The sequence below is a fragment of the Trichechus manatus genome, unplaced genomic scaffold (genome assembly GCF_000243295.1).
Source record: "Trichechus manatus latirostris isolate Lorelei unplaced genomic scaffold, TriManLat1.0 scaffold00005, whole genome shotgun sequence".
Taxonomy (NCBI): Eukaryota; Metazoa; Chordata; class Mammalia; order Sirenia; family Trichechidae; genus Trichechus; species Trichechus manatus.
The window spans coordinates 18,521,362-18,548,849 of record NW_004443941.1 but is presented as its reverse complement, the minus strand read 5'-3'; the positions used below and the strand labels follow the sequence as shown (position 1 = coordinate 18,548,849).

At 39.8% G+C, this 27,488-nt stretch overlaps 2 protein-coding genes across 2 annotated transcripts in view; one reads left to right on the top strand and one right to left on the bottom strand.

The window, feature by feature from the left end:
* The window catches only part of DYNC2LI1 (dynein cytoplasmic 2 light intermediate chain 1), a 54,666-nt gene extending 46,730 nt beyond the window's left edge, over positions 1–7,936 (top strand). The window contains exons 11-13 of the mRNA XM_004369512.2: positions 1,873–1,970; positions 2,400–2,492; positions 7,639–7,936. Coding sequence (XP_004369569.1) covers positions 1,873–1,970; positions 2,400–2,492; positions 7,639–7,701 — 254 coding nt within the window. The 3' untranslated portion in view covers positions 7,702–7,936. The remainder of the gene's footprint in view (positions 1–1,872; positions 1,971–2,399; positions 2,493–7,638) is intronic.
* Positions 7,937–12,731: 4,795 nt separating this feature from the next.
* ABCG5 (ATP binding cassette subfamily G member 5) overlaps positions 12,732–27,488 on the bottom strand; it is a 30,479-nt gene continuing 15,722 nt past the window's right edge. The window contains 4 exon segments of the mRNA XM_004369511.2: positions 12,732–13,076; positions 14,324–14,436; positions 21,038–21,223; positions 27,222–27,360. Of these exon segments, the coding sequence (XP_004369568.1) occupies positions 12,883–13,076; positions 14,324–14,436; positions 21,038–21,223; positions 27,222–27,360 (632 nt within the window). The 3' untranslated portion in view covers positions 12,732–12,882.

The following is a 27,488-nucleotide window of genomic DNA, read 5'->3' as shown; positions in this document are numbered from 1 at the left end:
ACTTGAATTGTAAACTTTCACTTAAACTACAACATTAAAAAAAAAAGAAAAAGCCTGTGAGCAGCCATCTAAGATACTCCACTGTTCTCACCCCTTTGGGAGCAAGGGAGAATGAAGAAAACAAGATACAAGGGAAAGATTAGACCAAAGGACTAATGGACCGCAACTACCAAGGCCTCCACCAGACTGAGTCCAGCAGAACTAGATGGTGCCCGGCTACCACCACTGACTGATCTGACAGGGATCACAATAGAGAGTCCTGGACAGAGGTGGCAAAAAATGTTGAACAAAATTCTAACTCACAAAAAAAGACCAGACTTACTGGCCTGACAGAGACTGGAGAAATCCTGAGAGTATGGCCCCCGGACACCCTTATAGCTCAGTAATGAAGTCACTCCTGAGGTTCACCCTTCAGCCAAAGATTAGACAGGCCCATAAAACAAAACGAGACTAAATGGGCGCACCAGCCCAAGGGCGAGGACTAGAAGGCAGGAGGGGACAGGAAAGCTGGTAATAGGGAACCCAGGGTCGAGAAGGGGAGAGTGTTGATATGTCGTGGGGTTGGTAAGCAGTGTCTCAAAGCAATATTTGTACTGATTGCTTAATGAGAAGCTAGTTTGTTCTATAAACCTTCATCTAAAGTACAATAATTAAAAATAAATAAATAGTTTTCTATAAAAAAATAAAATAAAAATTGCCAGGAAGTGGCAACATATTTAAAATTTTTTTAAATTATACCGGCAACACATGAAGACATTCTTTTTGTAAAAAGTTAACATACTACATGTAAGGGTCAAGTTTGGTATGTATCTTCCCCGGCCATTTCCTGTACATTTACATACATGTGTATGTGGTATAGAAAAAACTATTTGTTTCAATATAATGGTGTCATTCTGTACTTATCATTTTGAAATTTGCCCTTTTTACCCAATATACCTCATTATTTTTCCCATAGTAATGCTACATATAAGTCTATTTGCTATTTTAACTGCCGGATAGTGTTACAAGTGTGGCTATGCCATAGTACTTTAGTTCACCATCCCCTTATTAATAGTTTGGTTATGGCCAGTTTTTCACCAACACAAATGCTGCTGCAGTGGAACATCCTTAGTACATGTATATAGGTGTTTCTAGGGTAAACACCAAGAAGAGAATGTAGAATTGCTGCTAAATACTTAATAGAGTATTATCTTTTTTAGTATTTAAATAAAACCCATTGCTGTTGAGTTGATTCTGACTCATAGCAGCCCTATAGGACAGATGAGAATTGCCCCATAGGGTTTCCAAGGAGAACCTGGTGGATTTGAACTGCCGACCTTTTGGTTAGCAGCCAAGCTCTTAACCACTGCACCACCAGGGCTGTCAAGTTACCCTCCAAAGTATCTGTTCCAATTTACACTCTAACTAGCAGCATCTGTTTCCTTACATCTCCATCACCAAACGAGAATGTCAAACTTTTTTATTTTTACTGAGCAGCAGTTTAAATGTGGAGAATGGGAATTACAGTTTACCCGTTCTGCTCTTCGTCTTCCCCTCCTCCCATAATAGAATCTGCCCCAGTGACCTTGCTATACTGGGTTCCGGTAAATTTTAGTGGTGACTGCATTGGTGGTGTAGTGGTTAAGAGCTCGACTATTAACCAAAAGGTTGGCAGTTTGAATCCACCAGCTCTCTTTGGAAACCCTGTGGGGCAGTTCTACTCTGTCCTATAGGGGTGCTGTGAGTCATAATCAACTTGACGGCAATAGGTATTAGGGAGAAGGAAAACGAGTGATCTAAGATTTATACTTTTATAATTGTCATCTGTTTGATTGATAGTGCCTGTAGTGTTTTAACCAATGCACTCATTTGGAATGAAACTTCCAATTTTAGGATCCCCTTCTGTTCCTGATAATGATATTGGAAAGCTTAATGCCCGTTCACCAATGGAGCTGTGGAAGAAAGTGTATGAAAAGTTCTTTCCACCAAAGGTATACATTTCTCATTCTTTTAAAGCAAGAATTTTTAGCACTATTTAAGAGTTATTGGGAAGTGTTCCAAAGGGCCTATTATAATAGATTTTTTTTAATCTTGTGCTTAAAAATCAGTTAAACATTTGCTTAGGATCTATTGTCTGCAAGGCAATGTGGGAGTTAAAAGATGAGTAAGACCCAATTTTTGCTCCTCTTTGAAATAAAGTTCTCTGAATGTTAGAGAAGGGACAGACAATATCTGAAAAGAATGGGAGGCAAGAGGACGTGGTAGAATTAGCAATGGGCCTCAACAGTAGTGATAAAAGCTCAAAAGATGGTAGAGAGCCTTCCATGCCAGACTGAGAAACAGGGACTCTGTTAGGCAGATGGTAGTAAGTGAAGGTTTGGGGCCAGGGCATGAAATTATATGAAGATTTGTAATTTCAGAGTATCCACACGCTAAAAGATATCAAGGACCCCGCACGAGACCCTCAATATGCTGAAAGTGAAGTTGATGAGATGAGAATTCAGAAGGACCAGGTATTATTCTAAACATTTACTTTATTTCCTCTTGAGTTTTATCACAAAATATCTTTGGAATTCCATAGATCTTTCTTAATTTATTTCCTTAGGAGTTTTTTTTTTGGGGGGGCGGGGGAGATTAATTTTTAAAATTATTGAAATAGTATAGCTTCACTGTAGAAAAAAAATTCTGATATGCATAAAGAAGAAATTAAAAATCACCTGTCACCCCACCACTCAGAGATAGCTTAGTATTCACACGTACTTTCTGGCCTTTCCAATTTTGTTAAAGATGGTAGTGATTCCTACCTTGCTGCTGCAGAGACACTTTATCATAATATTCTTTTGTTTGTCCAAAAGGTTTTTTTTTTTTATCATTAGGACACTGAGATGTACCTATACTTTTCTTGTATCAGAAAAATCATCTTGTCCAATTTCGGACCACCCAGTCTAAAAGTATACAAGCATAACTGATAGACTCCTGGACTCTGAGGAAAGCGTCTGCCGATACTTTGCCATTCCTTGTACGCCCCGATAGCCCCATCTGTGACACACAAGTGTAACGTGAGAATGCAGAAGTTGGTAAATTCCTCACTGCCCAAATACTTAAATTTTATCAGCTCTTCTTTAAGTTTGGTAAAATGAGATATTGTACACAATCTGACCTTAGTTCTACTCTGTCTTATAGGGTCACTATGAGTCGGAATCGACTCGGCAGCAGTGAGTTTGGTTTTTGTTTGTTTTTATATATAGTAAGTACTATTAATTGAAAGGAGCCCCCGGTTATCGCAGACAGTTAAGTGCTTTACTAACCAAAAGGTTGGAACCCACCCAGATGCACCTCAGAGGAAAGGTCTGATAGTCTGCTTCCAAAAGGCCACAGCTGTGAAAATCCTATAGAGCCCAGTTCTACTCTACCACATGTGGAGTCACTATGAGTGACAATCAACTCAAAGCGAGCTGGTTTGGCCTTTTTTTTTTTTTTTTTTGTATCCATTGAAAGACATGACAACCTCTTAGTGGGGATGGGTAGAGCTGTGTCATGTGGGCGGTCACACTGTTGCAAAATTACTGGAAGAAAACTCTCCCCTGGGAACAGTGACCAACGTGTTTTTTCAGCATCAGCCTTTTGCTTTCAGAGGCCCTGTGCTAGAAAAAGTAAAGACTTATACCAAATTTTAGCAAAACATTTTATTTAAACAATCCAAAAGCCAGAACCATTAGATGGCTGTAGAAAGCTTTTGAAAGATAGACCATGAATATTTATAGGGTTTTGTAGCTGCAGTAAAGTGTCTCGTGTTGTAGAAACAGTAAAATTATCCCAGGTAACCCTTATTATGTGTACAGCTTGGCTGTAGAGATGAGTTGGAAGTCATCCCTGAATTAATATTATCTAGGGGTCAAAAATTAACTGCCATTGTTGATATGAGTATCTGTTTCTATTGCCTAAGGAACACTTGTATTAGGTTCACATACACAAGTATTATTAAAGGACTAAAGTATTTCTGAGTATCATGAGTTTTCACATCCAAAATCCATCTTCCCTAACTGACTTAAAATCATAGGAATTTTGAGTGGAACTGGAAAGCAAACCCATACTATCTCTATCATTCTTCACTCAACTTTTGTATCTCACTGTTGTTGTTGTTAGGTGCTGTTGAGTCAGCACCTGACCCGTGACGCTTCCATACGCAACAGGATCAGACTGTTGTGAGCCATAGGGTTTTCACTGGCTGATTTTCAGAAGTAGGCCACCAGGCGTTTCTTCCTTACCTGTCTTAGTCCGGAAGCTCCACGGAAACCTGCTTAGCATCGTAGCAACACTCAAGCCTCCACTGACAGCTGCACTTGGGGTGCACTGGCCGGAAATCGAACCCAGGTCACTAACTGCTATGTTCCCTCGGCTAAGAGATTTTATTGAACCACCTGAGAAGTTATACCCCAAATGTGCCTCTGAACTGGTTTCATTAGTGGTGCTTCAGTACTTCAGTAGATGAATTGCCTCGATTTCCCTCTAAACATTTAAAAATACATTTTCGTTTTTATTACAGGCAAGGTGATCATTGCAAGTTTTATTAACACGGCCTGTAAGAGAATTCATCTGCATTAGTTGAAAATCTAGCCAGTTGTCTGCAGCCTTTTCTTCACATTGCCGAACTATCTTTTTGTTCTTTAAATGTGATTATTGCCGCATAACATCTTTCAGTGAAACTAGCATTATCATCTTTAGATTTGATTAGACTTGACATTTGGAACGATAATAGTCTTTTTTTTTTTTTTTTTTTAATGATTTGGCTACTTCTAAATTTTAACTGTCTTGGGAGTTTTCCATAATTACATGAAAGTGCGTCCTTGCTTAAAATGCAGCCTGTAAATATTTAAAGAAGGCCATAGTGTATGCTGTGTGTCTGTATACCTTTAACCCAGATAATTACTTCTGAGTTTTGTGCTTCTTGGGAGGAGAGATGACATTCTATTTTATAAAGATAGAATGCAATCCCCTGTCAGTGGAGGGCTGGCTTCGAGCCTGTCTGAGAGCAGGTGTGAGCCTTCTCTTCCGTCCCGCCCCACCCAAACTCCATTATTAGTGGCCTAATTAATCATCAGAAATAAAACAGAAAATGAGCTTCAAGACTTTTAAGCTTTGACAGTGAGATTAGAATATGTCACTTCTAGGATGCAGAGGCTAGCTAGCTCATGAGTTTTGTTAAATTCCTACAACATTTGAACTTGAAAAAAGCCCCAAGTAGCATAGGTCATTAGGCAAGAAAGATTTGTCCATCCCTCTGTCCCAGAAGAGTAACATTTAAACCACACTTCTATTAAGTACACTGGGGAAGAGGGTAGACCACAGTATTCCATAATATTTTAAGTCCTTTGTAGCAAAACGTTTCTTTTACGGTATCAATCCATAATCCTCGTGTCCCGCAGATTCAGAGAGCACCTCGCTCTCTGAAATCCATCCACCACAGGTCCGAAGATCATTCTTAAGACCCCGTCATCGTTCCTGCAGACTAAGTGTCTTTCCCTATTGGCTGTCTTTTCTCTAAATTCTCTTTTGCCAGACATCACACAGGTACCAGAAAATACCTGGCCAGTATTTACTTCTGTTTTTTTTAACCCTCTAGTTTTAAAGCATTCCTGATTTCAAGGAAATATGTGTATGGAAAGCACTTGCTGGGCCTTTCTACCTCTTTTCTACATTTTTACTATCAAAGGAAAAAGAAAAAAGCTTGGATAAACAGTTGTTTTTAAGGGCTTCTTGGCCAACCACACATAAACTCCCAGTATCTCTCTTGAATTCCTGATTTTAAAAATCAAACTTGTGTATAATGTTTAGGCGTGTAAGTCAATTAAGCACATACACACGCATGCAAGCTCACACACACATTTAGGGGAAAATGTTCTTAGCATTCTTTATTATTATGTTTTAAGCATTATAAGACTCTTCCTTGGTTCATTTATATTTGAAAATATAGTGGTTTTTAAGAATCAGGGTGGAAAACCTTTCTTAGTTTTGCATTCACTTTGAATGGCTCTCCAGAACAGCCTGGAAGAATTCTGGTGTAAAGAAAAACCCTCCAACCCGCCATCCCTTTAAAGCATCATCCTATTAGTTTGAGTTCACATGACAGAAACGTTAAAGAGCTAGTGGACCTGAGCTCTGAATCACACACACCAAACCCATTGCCGTCAAGTCAGTTCCAACTCATAGTGACCCTATAGGACAGAAAGGAAGTGCCCCAGAGGGTTTCCAAGGAGCAGCTGGTAGATTTGAACTGCCGACCTTTTGGTTAGCAGCCGAGCTCTTAACCACTGTTCCACCAAGGCTCCAAATCACACCAGTTATCCTTTATTCCCCCTCCAGCATGAGCTGTGTGACTAGCCCCCTTTTTCCTCTCAGTTTGCTGTCTTCAGAAGGGACATACCATTAGCAGAGAATCTCAAACGAAGGTGCTCACCTTTATCATTAGTAAAAATAATTCAGCATTCCAGTTGAAGGCAGAGTTCACAGTTACTAATTACTGTTTATTCTTTATGAGTTAACAAGCTTTGAAACCATAAGTGGTAGAAGACGTGACCTAATTTAACTTCATTAGAAAAATAAACCAAGCTATAAAGATTACTTCGGAGTTATTACTGTGACGTTCTTCTGAAGTCTGTATATAGTTTGAAAACTTTTGACATTTAAATTTTAATAACTTAGACTATAGATATGAAAGAGACAATCTGCAATTTTTCCAAAAATGGGAACGGAATTTTCTTAACTACTATGAACTTCAATTATGTTGGTGAAAGGGCATTGATTGCTTTATCTTGCAGAGTAGCTACTTTTTGCTTATCTGAAACAACAATATACTTTGTACAGTTATATAGATATTGAATAGCATTTAGGAGGCCAGGAGGCACTCCCCTTAGATTAGCCCTTTTGCATATCAGTTAGTCAGAATTTCCACCCCTACTTAAACTTACTTCTATTTTATGAATGGTAAAAATAACATATATTCATTGTGAAAAAATTTTTTCTTACATATGGAAGTATATAAAATAGAAGATGAAAGTGTCCTGACCTCTCCCCACCTAGCTGCTCTTTTCCTATTGTACATATGACCGCCATTATTTTTGTTGGCTGCCTGGGAAGCCACATGTGGATGAATGCTGATGTAGTTAATCAGTCCTTACTGGAACCGACATCTAAGTTATTTCTAGCTGTGTGCTGATAGACACGGTGTTGCAATGAATATCCTCCTATTGATATCCTTGTGCACTTCTCTAGTATTTCTATATGATAAATTTCTAAAAGTAGAATCAGTGGGTCAAAGGATATATACATTTTAGATATTGATAGTTTGCAAACTTCAACCAGGTTTTTGACAAGAGGTGAACAGCAAACAATTAAAAATAAGATCACTTTTAAGTGCTTGAAGTATGACAGATACTCTGTTTTATTAGTTGGAAGACAGTTCATATGTACAATATAGTATATAATTTTGTCTGAAATTTGAATACATTTATCTTTAAGTGCTGACCACACAGAAGTCCAGAAATTTTGAGTGATAATGCTATAAAGGATACCTTCTTACATCTAAAAATGCTAAGGCTGTTTTAAAGTGCCTAATTTGTAAAGTTGATTTTTTTAAATAATAAATATGTTTTGTTTTAGGAACTTGAACAGTACAAAAGAAATTCTTCCAAGTCTTGGAAACAAATTGAGTTTGATTCTTGAACCTAACTATTGTGTATTTATTTCTTCTTTCCCAAATACAAGTAAGATTGTTTTATTAATTAACTGTTGTGGTAATATGTGAAGAAAGTTAAGATGTGCAGTTTGTTAAAAGAAAAGCTGAATTTCTTGTGCTAGTGCAACTCTCTGGATAATTCAGTCTTTTAAAAGGAAAACAATTGTGTAACTACATGAAATATTCTTTTAAATAAGAGCATCTTTTCCTAAGTACTTCTAACATGCTTAAGTCATGTATACTCAGTTCAGCGTTTCTAAGTTTCTGCTTATGTGTTTTTTAGGAGTGTGAAGGCAAGGTATTTGCTAACCGTTTTGAATGTAAGGTTAAATGCTCATATTAGCCACATCCTTCGGTAAGGGGTCTCAGCTTTGGCTGTCAGGAAACTTGCACAGGTGTTGTGATTTTATTCCAGCACTGAGGCACAAGGACCACCTGAAGTACTTAGTTAAAATACACATTCCTGGGTCCCCACACCCAGAGATTCTGAATCAGTGGATCTGGAATGGTACTCAGTAATCTGCATTTTAATCAGCACACTGGGTGATTCTGACCCACTTAAGTACCACTTTTTGAAGAACAGGCAAATTTAAGGAGATAGTCTATCAATAAGGAGGCCAAAAATTTCCTGAGTTGGTGATTACTTGGATCAGTCTCCAAGGTAGCATACCTTAAAGAAGGCTCTCATTCCTGTAATACATCTGTGTACCTGCTAGCCAGTTCTGTTTTGATTAAGTGTAATTACTGTCATTAACCAGGAAAGTCATTTACTCTGTGCTCTTCCATTTTACATATATGTTGGAGTGTTGGTTTTAAATTGGACCAAGCACAATGATTTAGTGTGTATTAACTAAAAATATACTACTGTTTACTTTTGCAATTTTTGTGGGCTATGGCATTATATGTGGCTGGCAATTCCTGGTAGTTTTTTTTGTTGTTATTGTTTTGCTTTTTAAAAAAATTTTCTAGAAAAAAAAGTAGTGTAATCTCATTAAAACACCTATGTTGGGCTTAAGACTATCACTTTATTGTTCAGTTATGGTCATTATTGCATCAAGATTTTGTATAGGGTTACATGTTAGTGAATCTCGGTAATGAAATGTGTCGTAATAGGATTATTTTGTAATTGTATGTAAAAATGTTCATATTAATATTAAAATGTACTATAAGGAGGCTATTTATGATTCATCTTTGACAATTCTTAATCAGCAGCATGTTGATTAATAATAGAGATAGTCATATTTCTCAAAATAATTGTTTTATTTTTCCAGCAGTTTGCTTTTCCATAAAGATTACAGCCTAGGAAACACTATGGGGCAGTTCTACTCTGTCCTACCCGGTACTCCCAGTAGATGAACTATCCAACATCACTGCACTGTGAATTACAGTTGGACATTTGCTGATGTTCCATTTTAGTTGGAGCCAAGAAGAATGGTAAGGCAGCTGTTCTGATGATGCAGAGCAGGAGTTGCAGAAGCAAGGGAGTCAGGGCTGGATGGTTCTCTTCATACACATGTGCAATATACAGAGAGCTGAAGAAGTTCCCCCGTCATTTACTTGTTTAATAGCTGAGTGCCTACTGCAAGTACCAAGCAGCGAATTATCTGAGTAATACAAAGATAAGACCAGTCTCAGGCCTAAATGACATCACAGAAACAAACAAATAACGTATTTTACACGAATAACGTGTGCCTTCTACGTTTGTTTGCCAACCACTCCCTCCCTCTGCCCCCATGAGATATTTTCGTAAGTGCCACTGTGCTAATTTATTTATTTATTTATTTTTTTGCTTTTCCTCCAGATAGCCACATCACTAGCTCCCTCACTTCCTTCAGGTGTTTACTCAAAAGATCACGTTCTCAGTGGACTCTTCCCTGGAAACCCTAAATGAAATTCCAACCCCCACCTCTCACTTTTCATATTCTTCCCTGCTTTCTTTCTTTTTTTTTTTTATTTGAAGTTTTGACAGTTTTTTAATCTCATGAAATAAAAATCAATAACAATCATTAAAGCTAGTGATTTTCCTTGCTATTAATCATATATTATTTGTTGTGTGACAATGTTATATCCACTGATTATATTTTTTTATCTGTAGTAGTTTATAATACAGTATAAATAAACATACACATAGCAAATCAACCAGAGAAAAATTATAGACAATATAGATAAGTTCAGTATCATAGAGCAATAACTACATGTTTTTATTGTGAGTTGCCATCAAGTCAGTTCCAACTTACGGTGATTCCATGTGTTACAAAGTAGAACTGCTCCATAGAGTTTTCTTGGCTGTAGTCTTTTTTTCTTTTTTTTTACTGTACTTTAGATGAAGGTTTACAGAATAAACCTAGCTTCTCATTAAACAATTAGTACACATCTTGTTTTGTGACATTGGTTACCATTTGCTGATTTTTTTTATATGTTGCTGTAAAAACTTAGCATAGGGCTTACAAAAATACGGGGGACGGGGAGGGAGCGGTTGGCAAACAAACATAGAAGGCGCACGTTATTTGCATAAAAATATAGTAAATATATATTAAAGAACCTCACATTCATGCTGTTATGGATTGAATTGTGTCCCCCTCAAAATATGTGTTGGAATCCTCACCCTTATACCTGTGGATGTAATGTGTTGGAATCCTCACCCTTATACCTGTGGATGTAAACCCGTTTGGAAATAGGGTTTTCTTTGTAGTGTTAATAAAGCCATATCGTGTAGGGTGGGTCCTAAATCTAACCACTTCTGAGTTATAAGGAGCAGCATAGACACAGAGACAAAGAAGCACAAATGGGGGAAGAGGGATGCCACCTGAAGATTGCCAAGGAATGGAGGCATGTCGGAAGAGACAAACGTCTTTCCCCAGAGCCAACAGGGAAAGAGTCTTCCCCTCCAGACAGTGCCCTGAATTCGGACTTCTGAACTGTGAGAAAATAAACTTCTCTTCTTTAAAGCCACCCACTGGTGGTATGCCTATTACAGCAGTACTAGCTAACTAAGACACGTGCTCTGAGGTGTAATTATATTTAATACTTAAAAGGAAGATATAAAGTGCATCTATGACTCTTCCTCCTTTCAAAATAAAAAGAACCTTTAATAGAAATCCTAGTGTAGTATCCCAGTACAGAGAGCACTACACGGAATCAAAAGATCCACTTCTAGACCAGACTTTGCTCAGTTCGATTTAGCTTTTGACTCTAATATGCCACACACCCAGCTTCAAATAATCGAGTTTATGAACCCAAAGAACACCAAGACTGGTATCTGATTAATGCAATGAAATGAGCCTTCATAAACTATTTGCAGTGGCTGTGGTCCCAACACACTTGAGAACAGGGTTTTCGGCATGTTTCCGAGGATCCTCAGGAGTAGACAGGCACCCTGCCAGAGTGCTGAGAAGAAAGAGCTCGCTTTAAAGTAATAGGGAGCATTACAGTCTCAGAAACATCATTGACTTGGCGGGAAGAAACGGCCTATCCCACAACAGTAATAGGAATTTTTATTATATAATTTGATTTCCTGACACATCACTGTCCATTTTTGACTTGAGACACCGACTGTCCCATGTTGAAAGCCATTGTGTTTTTCTAAGATGGTATCGCTAACATTTAATGGCTTGAAGTCACGTGCTATGTCAGTTCCCCAAATGTTTCTGAGCTAGATTGAAATTCATCTGCATATGAATAGTAGAAAATGTTTCCACTCACATTGTACACCCATATCTTTAGTAAGTTGAAATCAGTGATTTCAAAAGAGGTTCCCGCGGGACTCTCTTTGAACTACTTCAGTAGATTATCATCTTCAGAATTGTCTATAACCGATGTGACATGTAGAACTGTAAGGCATTATGTAACTGTTACACCATCATCATCAGTGTCAAAGACCTTTTGTAAAAATTGACAATACTATTCTGGTAATTTACCAATGTCTCCAGATCCTTAAATACTGTTCTAAGAAATAGAATCTTACTGTGGTTTCCTTAATGAAATGATTTTTCCTACTATAAGACACTTCGAATGCTATAATTTATCTTTCTTGAAAACTTAGGTCACAGTAACTGAACAAGTTCACATGCTCTCTAAGCTAGTCTTGCTCAAAGTTACTATGGTAACAGTGAAACAGTTCAGTTTCATTTCAAGCTTGTGCATGAATTCCTTGAAGATCAGTCAGAAAGCTATTCAGTCGTTTGGTGCAAAACCCGTTTTTAATAATGTCTATAAATCATTTCATCCCTGAAATATGTAGTATAGGTGCCTGTATTTATCAGCATTCTTTCTCTTTACAATTCAAGAACATGAATTCCTAGCATATGACCGTGTTCTTCGTAGTGTAAATGTTGTGTCAGCTGAGCATCTTTTCTGTATGGACTTTAAGTCACAGCTGCTCTCTAATCTTAAAGATGTCATTTCTTGGTGCATAGACTTTGTCTAGTAACATTACTTTGAATGTTCTAAATAATCTAAGCTGAAACTGAAAAATAGAAACTAATATTTAAAAACATGACCAGAAGTTTGTCTGGTGTGCTATGTCCCCGGTTCAGCCCATCCCTGCCCCTGCAGTTTTTTGTCATGAAGTTAACTTCAGTAAAATCAGTGGGTGCTTTGTCTGAAGGTTCACCAAGGCTGTCCAACATCCTCCTGCTGTGATCAGGTAACTCAGAGCCCTGCACGTGGACATGTGTGCATAGATAGGGGTTTTTAAATGATGTCAAAAGCATTCTAACCCAGTTCTGTAAGATGCTTTGCTTCAATCAAGCCCACAACTCTTTTCTGTTGTTTATATTCAGTAATAATTCAAGTGTTTTCTTTTCACTGAGTCCTTTAGCAAATATAAGCATAATTTTTGAATGGCCTACTTTTCTGTGTCTAGAACAAGGAAAACAAATAGCTCAGGCTAGTCCCTCATATGTCTGTGAATTATTATTTACATTTTTGGACCAGCTCAGTCCCAGTTTCCATATGCCACATGTCCCTGCAAGTTGGAATAGGAAGGAACTGTGAACCATTGCCACCGCATTCAAGGCCTGCCTGGATCTGAGGGGCACAGGTCATAAGGGTTAAAAGACTTAAGATGCAGCATCAAGAAAGGAACACACAGCATTCTTTTTTCAGACATTCAGAGGAGTCATGCACACCCAGGAGCTTAAGTTCCATTTTTGCAGCAATGATTTTTGCTATCTGCTAATGAAATGATCCCTTATTTTAAAAACAACTATTCCTAGGATGACAAGAACTGGGATAAATGCATATAACATCAGAAAGTTTGCTGTGAATCTGAATGTTGCACGCGGGCAGGTTTGCTCTATGAACTGAATTCCTTGAGTAAAGGTGCATATTGGGTTAGTTGTCACAGGATTGTTTGAGCTGCCTGTCAGGGAAAGGACTGACAATGTCAGATATGGTATGTCCCAGGTAATTTAATCAACACTATTTACCATATGCCCACCAAGTGCTTAGCATGCTGCCAAATACCTTTCCTTACTGAAGATTCAGGACATTTTAAAGAGCCCAAAATTCATACTTAATGAAGCTCCAGTGAATGTTCTGGGACTTGGCTTCATTGAAGATGTAAATGAGTTTGTTTCTATGGTGGGTATAGACTCATTACCATGTTGTTGTTTAAAGAACTCCTCATGGCATAGTGGTTAAGTGCTCAGCTTCTAACCGAAAGGTCAGTGGTTCAAATCCACCTGCCACTCTGAGGGAGAAAGATGTGACAGTCAGATTACAGCCTCGGAAACCCTGTAGGACAGTTCTTCTCTGTCCTGTAGAGTTGGAATCAACGCAGTGGCAACGGGCTCGGTTTGGTTTGTCGGTCGTTGTTGTGTGTCAGCAAGTCAACTGTTAACTCACAGCGACCCCAGATGACAGAGTACAACTGCCCCCATAGGGTTTCCTAGGCTGTAATCTTTACAGGAGCACATCACCAGGTCTTTCTCCCATGGGGCGGCTGGGTGGGTTCGAACCTTTGTGTTAGCAGCCAAGTGCTTAACCATTGCATCACCAGGACTCCATAATTCCATATAGAATACCATATTGATTACCACAGTACTGATAAAAATCACTTAGCTGTGAATATCCTAAAAGTATTGACATCATCATCCAAGAATATTTAAACCAACTACTAACTTCCACCTTGTTCACTGGGTGTGTTCCCAGAGTGGCCCTGGTATTTCCAATGGCACTGAGGACCTTGTTATGCTCCCCACTGCCTTCTTGTGGGATTTGGGAACAGTCTTTTGCCAAAAATAGCTCTACTCAGCTACAGACCATGTACACTTTGTGAAACAAGAAGCTACTTCAACTTGTTGTTCAGTAGCTGTAGAACCGATTCCATCCAGAATACACTAGCATTTACTTCAGGGTACGTTAGACCTGTCATTTTCTAATAACATCAAAGTGGCCTTAAGCTATTGACCTTTGACAGGTGACTGACTTGACAACTGTTTGTTTTTTTTATTTTAAAAATCAGATAAAATGTTAGACTTTTATTTCAAAGCGAGGCTTTATTCTGTTTATTATAAAATATAGCTTTTATTTAAAAAATACATTTCCCTCAGGAAATTGCTTTCTCAGAATAATGTGTAAAAATAGTAGTCAAAGTAGAATACTTACCACAAGTGAAATTCAGTCCATAGAACTCATTGACTATAAGAATCTCAGAGCAATATTTTTGGAATGTAAAATAACTGAAGATTTTAAAAGGAATGGGCATTTCTTCCATGTTTCTTAAGAAAAAGAAAAAAAGAGATGAAATTCAATACCAAATGAAAAGAAAGGCAGTCCTTATTTTATGTATTTCCAACATGAATGTAGTTCTTCATTTCTGTATCATAAAAATTATGCTCACAATAAAAAACTTTGAACAATTCTGAGAAGTATAAAGAAAAAAGTAAAAGTTACCTGAAATACCACTGTCCAGAAATAACTATTGTTAACGTTTTGGTGAACATCCATTCAGCTATCTGTTTGCATATACATATATATAAACCTCAGAAAGCCAGAACCCATGTAAGGCAGAAACCTGTCAGAGGAGGAAAACTCAAATGTTTTCCAACTAAAACAAGCAAGAGAAAAGTGGTAAGACTGCACCTTGTCAAAGATGGAAAATTTGCAAGACCCAGAAAAACAAGGCAGTCCTGTCAAGCTCCAGCTCTCACAGGTTTCACTGTGTATATACATATATGTATAGACATAATGAGTAGATATATGTGTGTGTGTGTGTGTGTATATAAAATGTATGTGTGTTTATAAAATTTTATGGTTGTGGAATTAAACTCTTCATGCCCTTTCCTAACCTGCTTTTTGTCTCCCAAACATGTCTTGAACATCTTTCCAAGTCAGTAAGCATAGCGCTTCATCACTTTTAATCATAGCTTGGTATTCCATTGCAGTGGTGACGTTAACAGTCTCCTGATGATGGGTTGGTGTCTGACTTTTTGTTTTTGTAACTGCCATTGATATAAACATAAAAGAAAACCCAGCTAACACACACCACATTAGAGGGATATTTGTGACTGAAACAGAGATTTGAGAGTACTAGTAAAACTAAACTAGACTGCAAACGGAGAAGAATGGAGAGAACAACCAATCTGTTTCAGGAGAAGCTTTATACTGGCCTTGTGGCTTTCTAGGTCTGTTACGTAGCTTCCATCAGTCAACAAATCTTTATTAAATTCTTTCTGTTTGTAAGGTATTAGTTTTAGGTGATGGAGCCCTGGTGGCACACTGGTTAAGGGCTCAACTGCTAATCAAAAGGTCGGCAGTTCAGATCCACCAGCTGCTTGTTGCAAACCCTGTGGGACAATTCTACTCTGTCCTATATGGTCACTGTGAGCCGGGAATCAACTCAATAGCAAAGGGTTGGGGGTGTTTTGGTTTAGTTCTAGGTGATTGAGGAATTCAAAAGATGTATCCTATCCCTACAGAACTCACAATGTAGTTGAAGACATAGACTGTGTATCCTTAAGACTATAACAATACATGTAGTGGATGATTTGTCCCAAGAAAGTATAAGAAAGCCAGTACCACATGTCCATGATTTCCTTGTATTTAATGTTTGTGGCCTTGCTCATTCCCAAGTGACCTGTCATGACTTTCAGTTATTGGTCATTTTCTAAGGCACAAAATTGAATTAATCAGATTGAGAGGCTGTAATTTGGAGAGGATAGGTAGAAATCTAGCAAGGAATTAGGGGAAGAGGAAGGATATTCTAGGAAAGAAGAATAGTGTGAGCACAGACATGGTCAAGGGCTGCATAAGGGATGGAATGGACCAGAAAGGCTATAGCCCAGGACTTGAATTGGGAGCAGTGGGAGGTAAGTCTGGAATGATAGCCAGGAACCAGCCTGTGGAGGGCCTTGAATGACAGGCTAAGGACCATGAGAAAGGCCATGTGTAAAGCAGTGTTTTAAGAAAATGAATGTGGCACCAGCAAGTAAAATGGACTAGAACAAGGGCAAACTAAGAATAGCAAAAAAGGGAGCAGGCTACAGCGGAAGTTCAGCTATGAGATGACAAAGGCCTGGAACAGGATGATGGCCACGCTGCCCAGCCAGCTAGAGGGTTACCTCCTTGAGGCAGGCACCGTGTCCCTGCATCTCTCACTGTACCCTACTAGGCTAAACACAAATGCGGCATGTGCATTTGTGGATTGGCATCAGAAAAGAAAAACCAACCAATCCAGTGTGTAGGCAGGCCAGGGAGAAAGAATTGTCATTCATTTATTCACGCAATTCAACAAATTTTTTTTACCTTTTTAAATTTTTTTTTGTGTTTTAGTTGAAAGTTTACAGTGCAAATTAGTTTTTCCTTCAAAAACTTATACACAAATTGTTTTGTGACATTGGTTGCACTCCCCACAATGTGTCAGCACTCTCCTCCTTTCTGTTTCCACCCTGGATTCTCTGTGTCCAGTTTTCCTGTCCCTTCTTGCCTTCTTGTCTTTGACTTTGGTCAGGTGTTGCCCGTTTGGTCTCGTATACTTGATTGAACTAAGAAGCATGTTCCTCATATGTGTTACTGTTTGTTCTATAGTCCTGCCTAATTCTTGGCTGAAAGGTGGACTTTGGGAGTGGCTTCATCTCTGAGTTAGCAGGGTGTCTGGAGGTCAAGTCTCAGGGGTTCCTCTGGTCTCTGTCAGACCAGTAAATCTATTTTGTTTTTGTTTTTTTGTGAATTTGAATTTTCTACATTTTTCTCCCGCTCTGGCTGGAACCCTCCATCATGATCCCTGTCAGAGCGGTTGGTGGTGGTAGCCGGGCACCATCTGGTTCTGGGCTCAGGCTGGTGGAGGCTGTGGTTCATGAGGTCCCATATTAATCCGTTGGACTAATATTTCCCTTGTGTCTTTGGTTTTCTTCGTTCTCCTTTGCTCCGGACGGAATGGGACCAGTAGATGTATCTTAGATGGCTGCTTGCCAGTTTTCAAGACCCCAAATGCTACTCACAAAAGTAGGATGTAGAACATATTCTTTATGAACTATTTTATGCCAGTTGACGTAGATGTCCCCCAAGACCATGGTCCCCAGCCCTCAGCCCTAGTAACTCAGTCCCTCAAGGTGTTTGGATGTGTATAGGAATCTTCTATGACTTTGCCTTGGTCACGTTGCACTGACTTCTCCTATATTGTGTGTAGTCTTTCCCTTCACCAAAGTTAACACTTGCCTACTATCTAGTCAGTGATTTCCCCTCCCCACCCCTACCCTCTCTTGTAACCATCAAAGATTGTTTTTTTTTTTTCTGTGTGTAAACCTTTTCTTGAGTTTTGTAATGGTGGTCTCATATAATATGTCCTTTCATGATTGACTTATTTCACTCGCATAGTGCCCTCCAGATTCATCCATGTTGTGAGATGTTTTGTGGATTCATCATTGTTCTTTATTGTTGCATGTTGTTGTTCTTAGGTGCCGTCAAGTCGGTTACGACTCATAGCGACCCTATGCACCACAGAACGAAACACTGCCCGGTCCTGTGCCCTGCTCACAATCATTGCTATGCTTGAGCCCATTGTTGCAGCCACTGTGTCAACCCATCTCCTTGAGGCTCTTCCTCTTTTTCGTTGACCCTGTGCTTCACCAAGCATGATGTCCTTCTCCAGAGACTGATCCCTCCTGACAACATGTCCAAAGTATGTAAGTCGTAGTCTCGCCATCCTTCCTTCTAAGGAGCATTCTGGTTATACTTCTTCCAAGATAGTTGCATAGTATTCCATTATGTGTATGTACCGTAATTTATCCATTCGTCTGTTGATGGCCACTTAGGTTGTTTCCATCTTTTTGCTATCGTAAATAATGCTGTAGTGAACATGGGTGTGCATGTCTTTTTGTGTGACAGCTCTTATTTCTGTAGGATATATTTCTAGGAGTGAGATTACTGGATCATATGGTATTTCTATTTCTGGCTTTTTAAAGAGTTGCCATATCATTTTCCACAGTGGTTATACCATTTTACACTCCCACTATCACTGCATAAGGGTTCGAATCTCCCTGCAACCTCTCCAACATTTGTTATTTTCTGGTTTTTTCATTTGTGCCAATAATGCTGGGGTGAGATGGTATCTCATTGTAGTTTTGATTTTTATTTTTCTAATGACTAATGATCATGAGCATTTCCTCGTGTGCCTGTTAGGTGCCTGAATGTCTTCTTTGGTGAAGTGTCTGTTCATAGCCTTTGCCTGTTTTTTAATTAGATTATTTGTCTTTTTGTTATTGAGGTATGGAAGTATTCTATAGATTTTAGAGATTAGACCCTTGTCAGATATGTCATAAGCAAAAATTTTTTCCCAGTCTGTAGGTTCTCTTTTTACTCTTTTGATGAAGTCTTTTGATGAGCAAAAGTGTTTAATTTTTAGGAGCTCCCAGTTATCTAGTTTATCTTCTGGTGTTTGTGCATTGTTAGTTATTGTGTATATTCTCTTTATGCCATGTATTAGGGCCCTTAGTGTTGTCACTATTGTTTCTTCCATGATCTTTATCATTTTAGGTTTTATATTTAGGTCTTTGCTTCATTTTGAGTTAGTTTTTGTATATGGCGTGAGATGTGGGTCCTGTTTCTTTTTTTAAAGATGGAAATCCAGTTTTGCCAGCACCATTTGTTAGAAAGACTATCTTTTCCCCATTTAATGGACTTTGGTCCTTTATCAAAGATCAGCTGACCATAGGTGGATGGATCAACACATTTTTTTTTTTTTGCAAAGCTAATTGGTTCAAAGCCTTGGGCTGGCCACTGAGGAGGATTACAGTGATGAATAAGACACAGAGGTTCCTTGAGGTTGACAGTCTACTAATGGAAGACTACAAGGTGGCCCAGCATGCAATGGGCTGTGAGAGAGAACAAAGGGGATTTTCAAAGAGAGCTCCTAGCCAAGGGAACAGGCAGGCTTTCTGCAGGTGGCAGAGGGAGACAGATGGATCAGTGAAAGTCAGGAGCAGAACCAGGCTATGGAAATCCTATGAGTACTTTCAAGAGGGAGGGACCTCAGATATAAATTCACTGACCTGGAAAACTGTCCACATATTGTTAAATGGGAAAAAAAGTATGCATACTTTGCATCTTATACAATAAAATGATCTCATTCTTATTAAAAATATATAAAACTCTAGCAAGATACGCAATAAAATTAACTCTGGTTGTGACACTTCAGATGACTTATTTTCTTCCTTGTACATTTTTGTATTGTGTGCATTTTTTTTTTTTTTTTTACAATGCAATGTGTTATTTTGTAAGCAGAAGAGCTGCTAAGCTGTTTCCATTTTTATTTAAAAGAGAAGGCAGCCAATAGCGCAAATGCTTCAGGAAGGGTGAAGACTTGGGGGAAAATATATATCAAATGACGAGGAGGTTTATAAATATAAATGTAACGACTAGGGTGTGTATGTGGCCTTCAACAGAGGAGTTTCATATAGCAATGGGAGTGAAAACCAGGTGACAATCCCTTGGGATATTGAGATTTTGCAAAGAACCCAAGAGTGTTCAGTAATGTTGGCCACTGCCTCACTTTTAAGAGCGATTAATCCCCTCGTTCCAAAAACCTAAATACATGACATGGTGCCAGATTGATAGAACCATGCAATGATTCAAATATGAAAGTGGAGGTACTGCCTGAGGTTGGGTCTCTACTTTGTAATGATACTGGCTTGATTCTGTACCCTTGGGGTGATTTGATTTGTGCCTTTTTCATAGATACTAACAGTCCACTTAAACAACATAGATAATGTAATGGTGTCACTGAAAAACAACTAGCTCACTTTGCTTTATAATATCTCACCTTTATATAATTTCCTGGAGGTAGGTGAGGCCGAGGTAATTACCTCCATTTTACAAATGGAGAAACTAATTAAGATAGAAAAGTGACTTGCCCATGGTCACATGGCAGCTAATCGGTAGAGGGCATTTCTGACTCCTAGGTCAGTCCTCTTTCCATGGAACCCATGCTTTCTGAGAGAGTCTTCATAGCGCTGGGACTTGGGCAAAGTCTGAGCCTAGTTTTCTTACCTGAAAATGGGTTGCTCTGAGAGTTAAATGACTAAACCTGTAAGTATAATTACATATACTAGATACTCAGTTTTGTTTTTTTTTTAAGTCAAAGAAACAGCCTTCTTCACGTTTTCTCAGGGACCCATAGTTTAGTTACTCACCCCCACTCACTCTACCTGCCTGGTATCATTTTCACTCTTCTCAAATTTTCATCCTTCCTGCTACTACTTTTTAAAATTTATAATTCTTTATTGATTATAAAAGGATGCATGCCATTATAGAAAATTCACAAGTAAAGAAAAGGATTAAAATAGGTTCCACAGAGAGATAATTATTGCTAACATTTGGTGCGTGTCCTTCTTCTAGTCCTGCTACTTTCTTCAGCAGTCTTTTATTCTTCAGCAGTCTCTTTTTGTATCCAACTATCCTTCTTAAAAATAACTGGGAATTGAGGACTGGAATAGAGATTCAACAGTGCCCGGACAGAAATTAACTAATATGCATGTTATTTAGCCTGTAACATGGGCTATGGGTTTTTCTGGAGGATGGCTTGTTTTTCCTCAGCTTGTTGTCATGGCTTATTTCATGTTAATCATATCTGTAACATGCTTATATTGTCGTTTCCTGATTCTCAATATACAGATATTTTGTAAGTGAATGGTGAACAGTTCAAAGTCCAAGGTAATAATGATTAGCAACCACTGTAAACACTCCAGAATGGCGGACTACAAAGTGGTACCTTTAACCAGTATCACAGAGCTCTCTTCTGAAATTCCTTTGTAACCGTCATTATCAGATGATCATTAACAACAAATCATAACAATCCCAATTATTTAAACCATTCTGTCTTACCTTATGAGTCCAGATCCAACAAGGACTCCAGCAATGCTGAGCAGAGCCACTACACTGTTGACAACGTTTGGGTTTTGGATGATACCAAGTAGCACCAGAGTTAGAAATTCACCAACTAAGTGGGGGGCCAAGAGAGCAGCAGAGAAATATCCAAATCTGGCCACATCAGGGTATAAGCCCAGAGTCCTAGAAAAACATAAGGTCTTTAGCCTCTCTCCAAGGGTTATCATTTAAGAAAAATACCACACTTACCTCTATAGAATAAATCCACGGAGTTAGTGGGTAAGAAAAGTTTCCAGGGCAAGCCAGCCTCTGCTTTGAAAGGCCTCCTCAGAACAGAGCCAACATATGAGACCATTTACTACTGCAAATTGTGTCTGTTGGCTTCAACTCAATGTAAACCACCTTTTCCTTTTACAGCTTCTTCATCTCTAACAGGAAAATATTAAATCATTTAGACAGCTATCACAACTAACTGCAATAAGCAGGTTGTTGAGCTCACCAGACTTCTCCATAAATAACCGGATTCTGCCTAGGTAGCACCACTCCTACCTACGGCAAGGGCTCATCCAACTGCCTCTCAGCCCCTCCCTCCAACCTCATCCCTCCTGTTACATGGGCTTATTGCCAGTGTGAAAACCCCTCACTGCTTTCATCCCTGATCAGATTAACCCTCCTGAGACCTATTCCATTTTATGTTGTTGTAAACTCCTGTTGAGTCAGCCCCCAACTCATGACAACCCCATGCACAACAGAAGGAAACACTGCTGGTCTCATGGTGGGTTACAGATCAGACCGTTGTGATCCAGAGTCTTCATCGGCTAACTTTCGGAAGTAGATCACCAAGCCTTTATTCCAGTCTGTCTTAGTCTAGAAGTTCCACTGAAACCTGTTCAGCATCATTGTAACACTCAAGCCTCCACTGACAGATGGGTGATAGCTATGCTGAGGTACATTGGCTGGAAACCGAATCGGGGTCTCCTGTGTTGAAGGCAAGAATTCCACCTCTGAACCATCACTGCCCTCATTCCATGCTAATGTTTTCTTATATTCTACCAATCCCTTCCACTAATTGGACCCTCATTTTTGTTGTAAACAAACTACCCTATATTCATGCCCCTTTCTTCTTATATTCCATTTACCAAACTACATTTCCCGGTGTGATAACATGTCATCAGTAACCATTAGACATGCTGCTCTCTCTTCCACTTGTGGAGTAAGGAAAAAGAATTAGCATGTCTTATACTCACCCCTCCCCACCACTCTTTAAGAATTTACAACACCTTGAAGATCTCTCTACCCTCATTTTCTCTGAGCTGCCCAATCCTGCTTCTCCTTCTACCTTTGTGACCACTCCCCATGCCCCCCTTCTCTGGCTCACTTTCCTCTCCCCCCAAACCTTCCAATGAGATTTGCACTCAGACCGCTTCCTTCCTCTTCCCCCACTGTCTCAGTAGCATCCAGTTCCAGGTCTTTACTCTTAGTTCTTCTCTTACTTTTTCTTTTACTCTACTATCACCCAAACCTCAGATTCACACCTCCAGTTGGGTGTCCTGTAGCATCCCAGATTGAACATGTCCAAAGCCAAATCAATTCTCTTTCCTGGAAAATTTGGTAAGGATGCTGTTACCCTCCCCTTCCCTCAGGCTGAAAACCAGGAATCGTGTATGACTCTCTTTACCCTCCAACAAATCCACTCCGTTTCTAAGTCCGTTTGATTCTGCTTTCCAAACATCTCAAAGTGACCCCCTTCTGTTACCACTGCCACTCTCCTCATCTAGGGCCCTCTGCCTTTCCCACAAATTGTTGCAAAGACTCCTCACTGGGCTACCCAGCGTCACTGCCCTAACTCGGGTCTGCTACCAAAGTGATGCCAGGCTCACCCTCCAGAGTCCCACACAGGTGAGTCACTCCTTGGTTCAAAATCCTTTCCCATGACATCTAGGTCAATTGACATAACAAAGTTTACTAAGAAAATGTTCTGCATCCTACTTTGGTGAGTGGCATCTGTGGTCTTAAAAGCTAGCGAGCGGCTATCTAAGATGCATCAATTGGTCCCAACCCATCTGGAGTAAAGGAGAATGAAGAACACCAAAGACAAAAGGAGAGTATTAACCCAAGAGACAGAAAGGGCCACATAAACCAGAGACTGCATTGTCCTGAGACCAGAAGAACTAGATGGTGCCTGGCTACCACCCATGACCGCCTTGACAGGGAACACAACAGAGTCCCTGATGGAGCAGGAGAAAAGTGGGGTGCAGAACTCAAGTTCTAGTAAAAAGACCAGACTTAATGGTCTGACTGAGAGTGGAGGAACCCCAGAAAGCATGGCCCCGGACTCTCTGTCAGCCCAGAACTAAAACAATTTCTGAGGCCAACTCTTCAAAGATTAGACTGGACTATGGGACGTAAAATGACACTTGTGAAGAGTGTGCTTCTTAGCTCAAGTAGATACATGAGACTAAATTGGCAGCTTCTGTCTGGAGGTGAAATGAGAAGGCAGAAAGGGTCAGGAGCTGGTTGAATGGACACGGGAAATCAGGGATGGAAAGGAGGAGTGTGCTGTCATAGGGAGAGCAATTAGGCTCACCTAACAACGTATGTATAACTTTTTGTATGAGAGACTAACTTGAGTTGTAAACTTTCACTTAAAGTACAACAGTTAAAAAAAAAAAATCTTATCCCATGTCCCATTATCAAATACATGCCAGCTCTAGGCTGGCATTCACCGCCTCCCCACAGGACCCTGGGGTTTTCAGTTTTATTTTCCACTACTCGAAGGCAGCTAACAACACCTCCTTCCAACCCTTCATTCCGTCCAGCTCATCTGAATACGTACTCCCTTCTCTCTGGGAAGGTCTCATGTGTTTTTGCTTCTGAACCTATCCACATGCACTTTCTTTACCTGGAATGCCCTTGCTCCCTTTTCCAGCTGTTTAAATTCTGTTCATCTCTCCAGTTCTTCTCCAGAAAGCCTCCAGGAGCCCTTGTCCCCCGTACTCCCTGTCTCCACCCAACCATATGGACTCTTGGTCTCCTTTGTAATTAACTGAGATAATGGATGTGAGACGGGAAAGATACCTACCCTCTCCGTGCCTCTCTATGCCTCAATTTCCTCGTCTACAGGCAAGGATAATTATAGTACCACTTTTACAGAATGGTTGCAAGGATTACATGAACTAATATACATAAAGCTCTTAGCGCCTGAGATAAAGCAAATAAATGCTTAATAGGTGTCAGCTGTTATTATTTCCCTCAGCACAGTGTTTGTGCTTCTCTGTAGTACTCATCTTACCCTTTCTCGAATTAAAGTCATTGGAGATCTGTCTAGATCCATAGTCCGTGATCTGAAACACTTTAGGGCCAGATGTGGTTTGGAATGTGCAACTTTACAGAGTTTGGAAAGGTGTTAACTGCATAGGCCATATTTGCCTCAGTGGGATCCAGGACCCCACCTGCATCGAACACATTAATATTTCTGCTAAAGAGGAATGTTCATGTGGGACAAGTATGAAGAAACTCAGATCAGTTCTGGTCAGGTCATGCTGCTAAATGAGTTCAGGTCAGGCCATGCTGCTAAATGAATTACAAAAACACTTGGCTTGCAGAGATGTTTAGATTCCGGAATTGCAAGCTTGAGGCTAGCACTTTCATTCACTCATCTTTGAATCTCCTGTAGCACCTTGCACTGTGCCTGGCACTTAGGCATTCAGCAAATATTAGTGGTATTTAATTAAAGTACTTACTACATGGCCAACTGCTGTGCTGCCAATAAAATGATTTTGCACCTTGTTGCAGACTTTTTATCAAAAATAGTCATGACCTGGATGCTCACGTTGAACCTAGTTTAAAACTGCCCTGTTTATGCAAGTCCTACTCAACTCTTGACCAGTTTCTCACATACTGGATAGTCTTCAAAACCAGTGCTTCGCAACAAATGATAAAGTGCATAGCGGTCACTTGGGGATCTTCTTAATCACCTGGGCTTACATTCTGCGTATTTAACAAGCCCCAAAGTGATGCTGGCACTGTGGTCTGTGGACCACATTATGTAGCAAGGTTCTGAATTAACAGAATCTTTGATTTTTAGCCAACCTTGTTTGACTCAAGAAACCCTGGTGGCATAGTAGTTAAGAGCTATGGCTGCTAACCAAAAGGTTAGCAGTTCAAATCCACCAGGCCCTCCTTGGAAATTCTATACGCTTGCCTATGGGGCAGTTCTGCTCTGTCCTTTAGGGTTGCTATGAGTTGGAATCGACTCAATGGCAACAGGTTTGGTTCTTGTTTGTTTGACTCAAAAATGGGCAAGTTTTAAAAATTTGTTCCTGTTTCATTTAGATGGAATTAGACAGGTGTGTAGTTGCATCACATACTAGAGATTCAGCATGTCCTGGAGTGTCAGAGAAATAGCTTCTGGAGGGCCAGCAAGGAGGGCCATGTGGTCCTCACCACTGCCTTTGGTTGAGACAGTTCACCCTCCTGCTGACATGGAATAAGTGGCTTTGTCTTTGTCATGCTCCAGTGATACCTACTTCTAAGAGCCTGCACCAAGACCTGAAACTCTTCATCTTGAGCTCAAACTAACTAGGCTCCAAGACTGTTCCTCATTTATTTTTTTACTTATATGTCATTTAATTTATAATAATCATTTATACTATATAACATGGGTCTTTATATTGGCTGTGGTGACCTGAAGAAAGAGAATGTCTCCAGAATTGCCTGGATCATAAGGGAAATGAAGTCCTGGCACATGCTACACCATAGATGAACCTTGAAAACATTATACTGAGTGAAATAAGTCAACCACAAAGGGATAGATGTTGTATAATTCCACTTATATAAAATACCTAGAATAGGCAAGTGTATAGAGACCAAAGTTTATTAGTGCTGGGAGGGAGGGAAAAAGGGGGACTCACTGCTTAGAGGATAGATACTGAGCAGCTGTTAAGGTATGGGAAAATTTGGAAACAGATAATGGTAATGACTGAACAACATCACATAACTAATGTCACTGATTGTATACATGAAGAATGTTGAAATTCCAAATGATTTGTCACCTATATGTTTACCACAATAATTTAAAAAAAAAACTGCCTGAACTTCTCTCTTGGGACGAATTGGGCACCTATACACTAATAGAGTCACAGAATGCCTGGTAATTTTCTCTGTTTTATTATTATTATTAAAATTTTTATTGTGGTGAAAATATACACAACAAAACATCTGCCAGTTCAACAATTTCTACATGTCTAATTCAGTGACACTGATTGCATTCTTTAGGTCATGCAACCATTCTCACCCTCCTTTTCCAGATCATTCTACCACCATTAACTTAAACTCAATGCCCCCTAATCAAAAACTCCCTCTTTCCCCCTCCTTCCCACCTCTGGTAACCACTAATAATCTTTGGTTTCTCAATATTTGGTTATTTCATAGAAGTGAGATCATACTGTATTTGTCCTTTTGCGACTGACTTATTTCACTCAACATAAAGTTTTCAACCTCCATCTTTTCTTAAGGGAAAGCCAAAGTGATTAGGGACATTTATGATAACACATCTTGCAAATACCTTAACTCGACACATTTTCAGATTTATATCTTCATAACGTTCTAAGAAATAGAAAGAAGCATTGCCTAAAAGCCACCAGTCAAAACCCTGCCAGCATCAGAAATGCTTCATAGTCCCCCAGTGTCTTCTTCCTACAGTCACTCTTTTATTCCTCAAGCTCCCCTCACCCCCCAGCCCAAACTGTGATGTCACCAGTCCATCAGTGAAAGCCCAGGTAGAGGAGCTGCTCCAGCTTACAGCAGCCTGGGGAGGCCACGCTGATGTGGGTGGCCCACTGCTCGAGCACTTGGACCCAACCGGCGTGGGTCTCAGCTACTTCAGAGCCCTCTTCTCTGGCCCAGGCTCTGCAGTGAATGTGGGACATGCTATTCCCTGGCCACATGTAATCTTGCTGGTTTTCTCTCAGGTCCCATGTAGCCCACAGTTGGGTTATTTTATTTGTCCTGAAGAACAGGACATTGTTCTGGACATTGATAGGCAAAGATAGATCCTGTGGAGCAGATAGCTCAGAGTTATCCACCCAGGAGCTCCCTCTTCATGCTTCCCACTGGCTACCCATGACTCCATGGTAGGCCTAACCCCAGGTGAATGGAACACTCCCGAACACCCCCTTACCAGTAGCACACACTGCTGAAAATCATGATGCCAAGGATACTGAAGGGGAGGACATGCAGCATGTAGGCCAGCAGCATCTGCCATTTCTGGTACAGGCCGTCCTGACTCTCCTGGTCGCCAACAGCTCGCAGCACAGGGACTGGACATGGAAGGCAAGTTTCAGAACAGTCAGTCTTTACACAGCTGAGGGTGGAGGGCTGGCCGAAGCTGAATTCAAGATCTGTCAGGGCTGGGCAACAAGGGCTAGCTGGGCAGGCTCCCTCATCA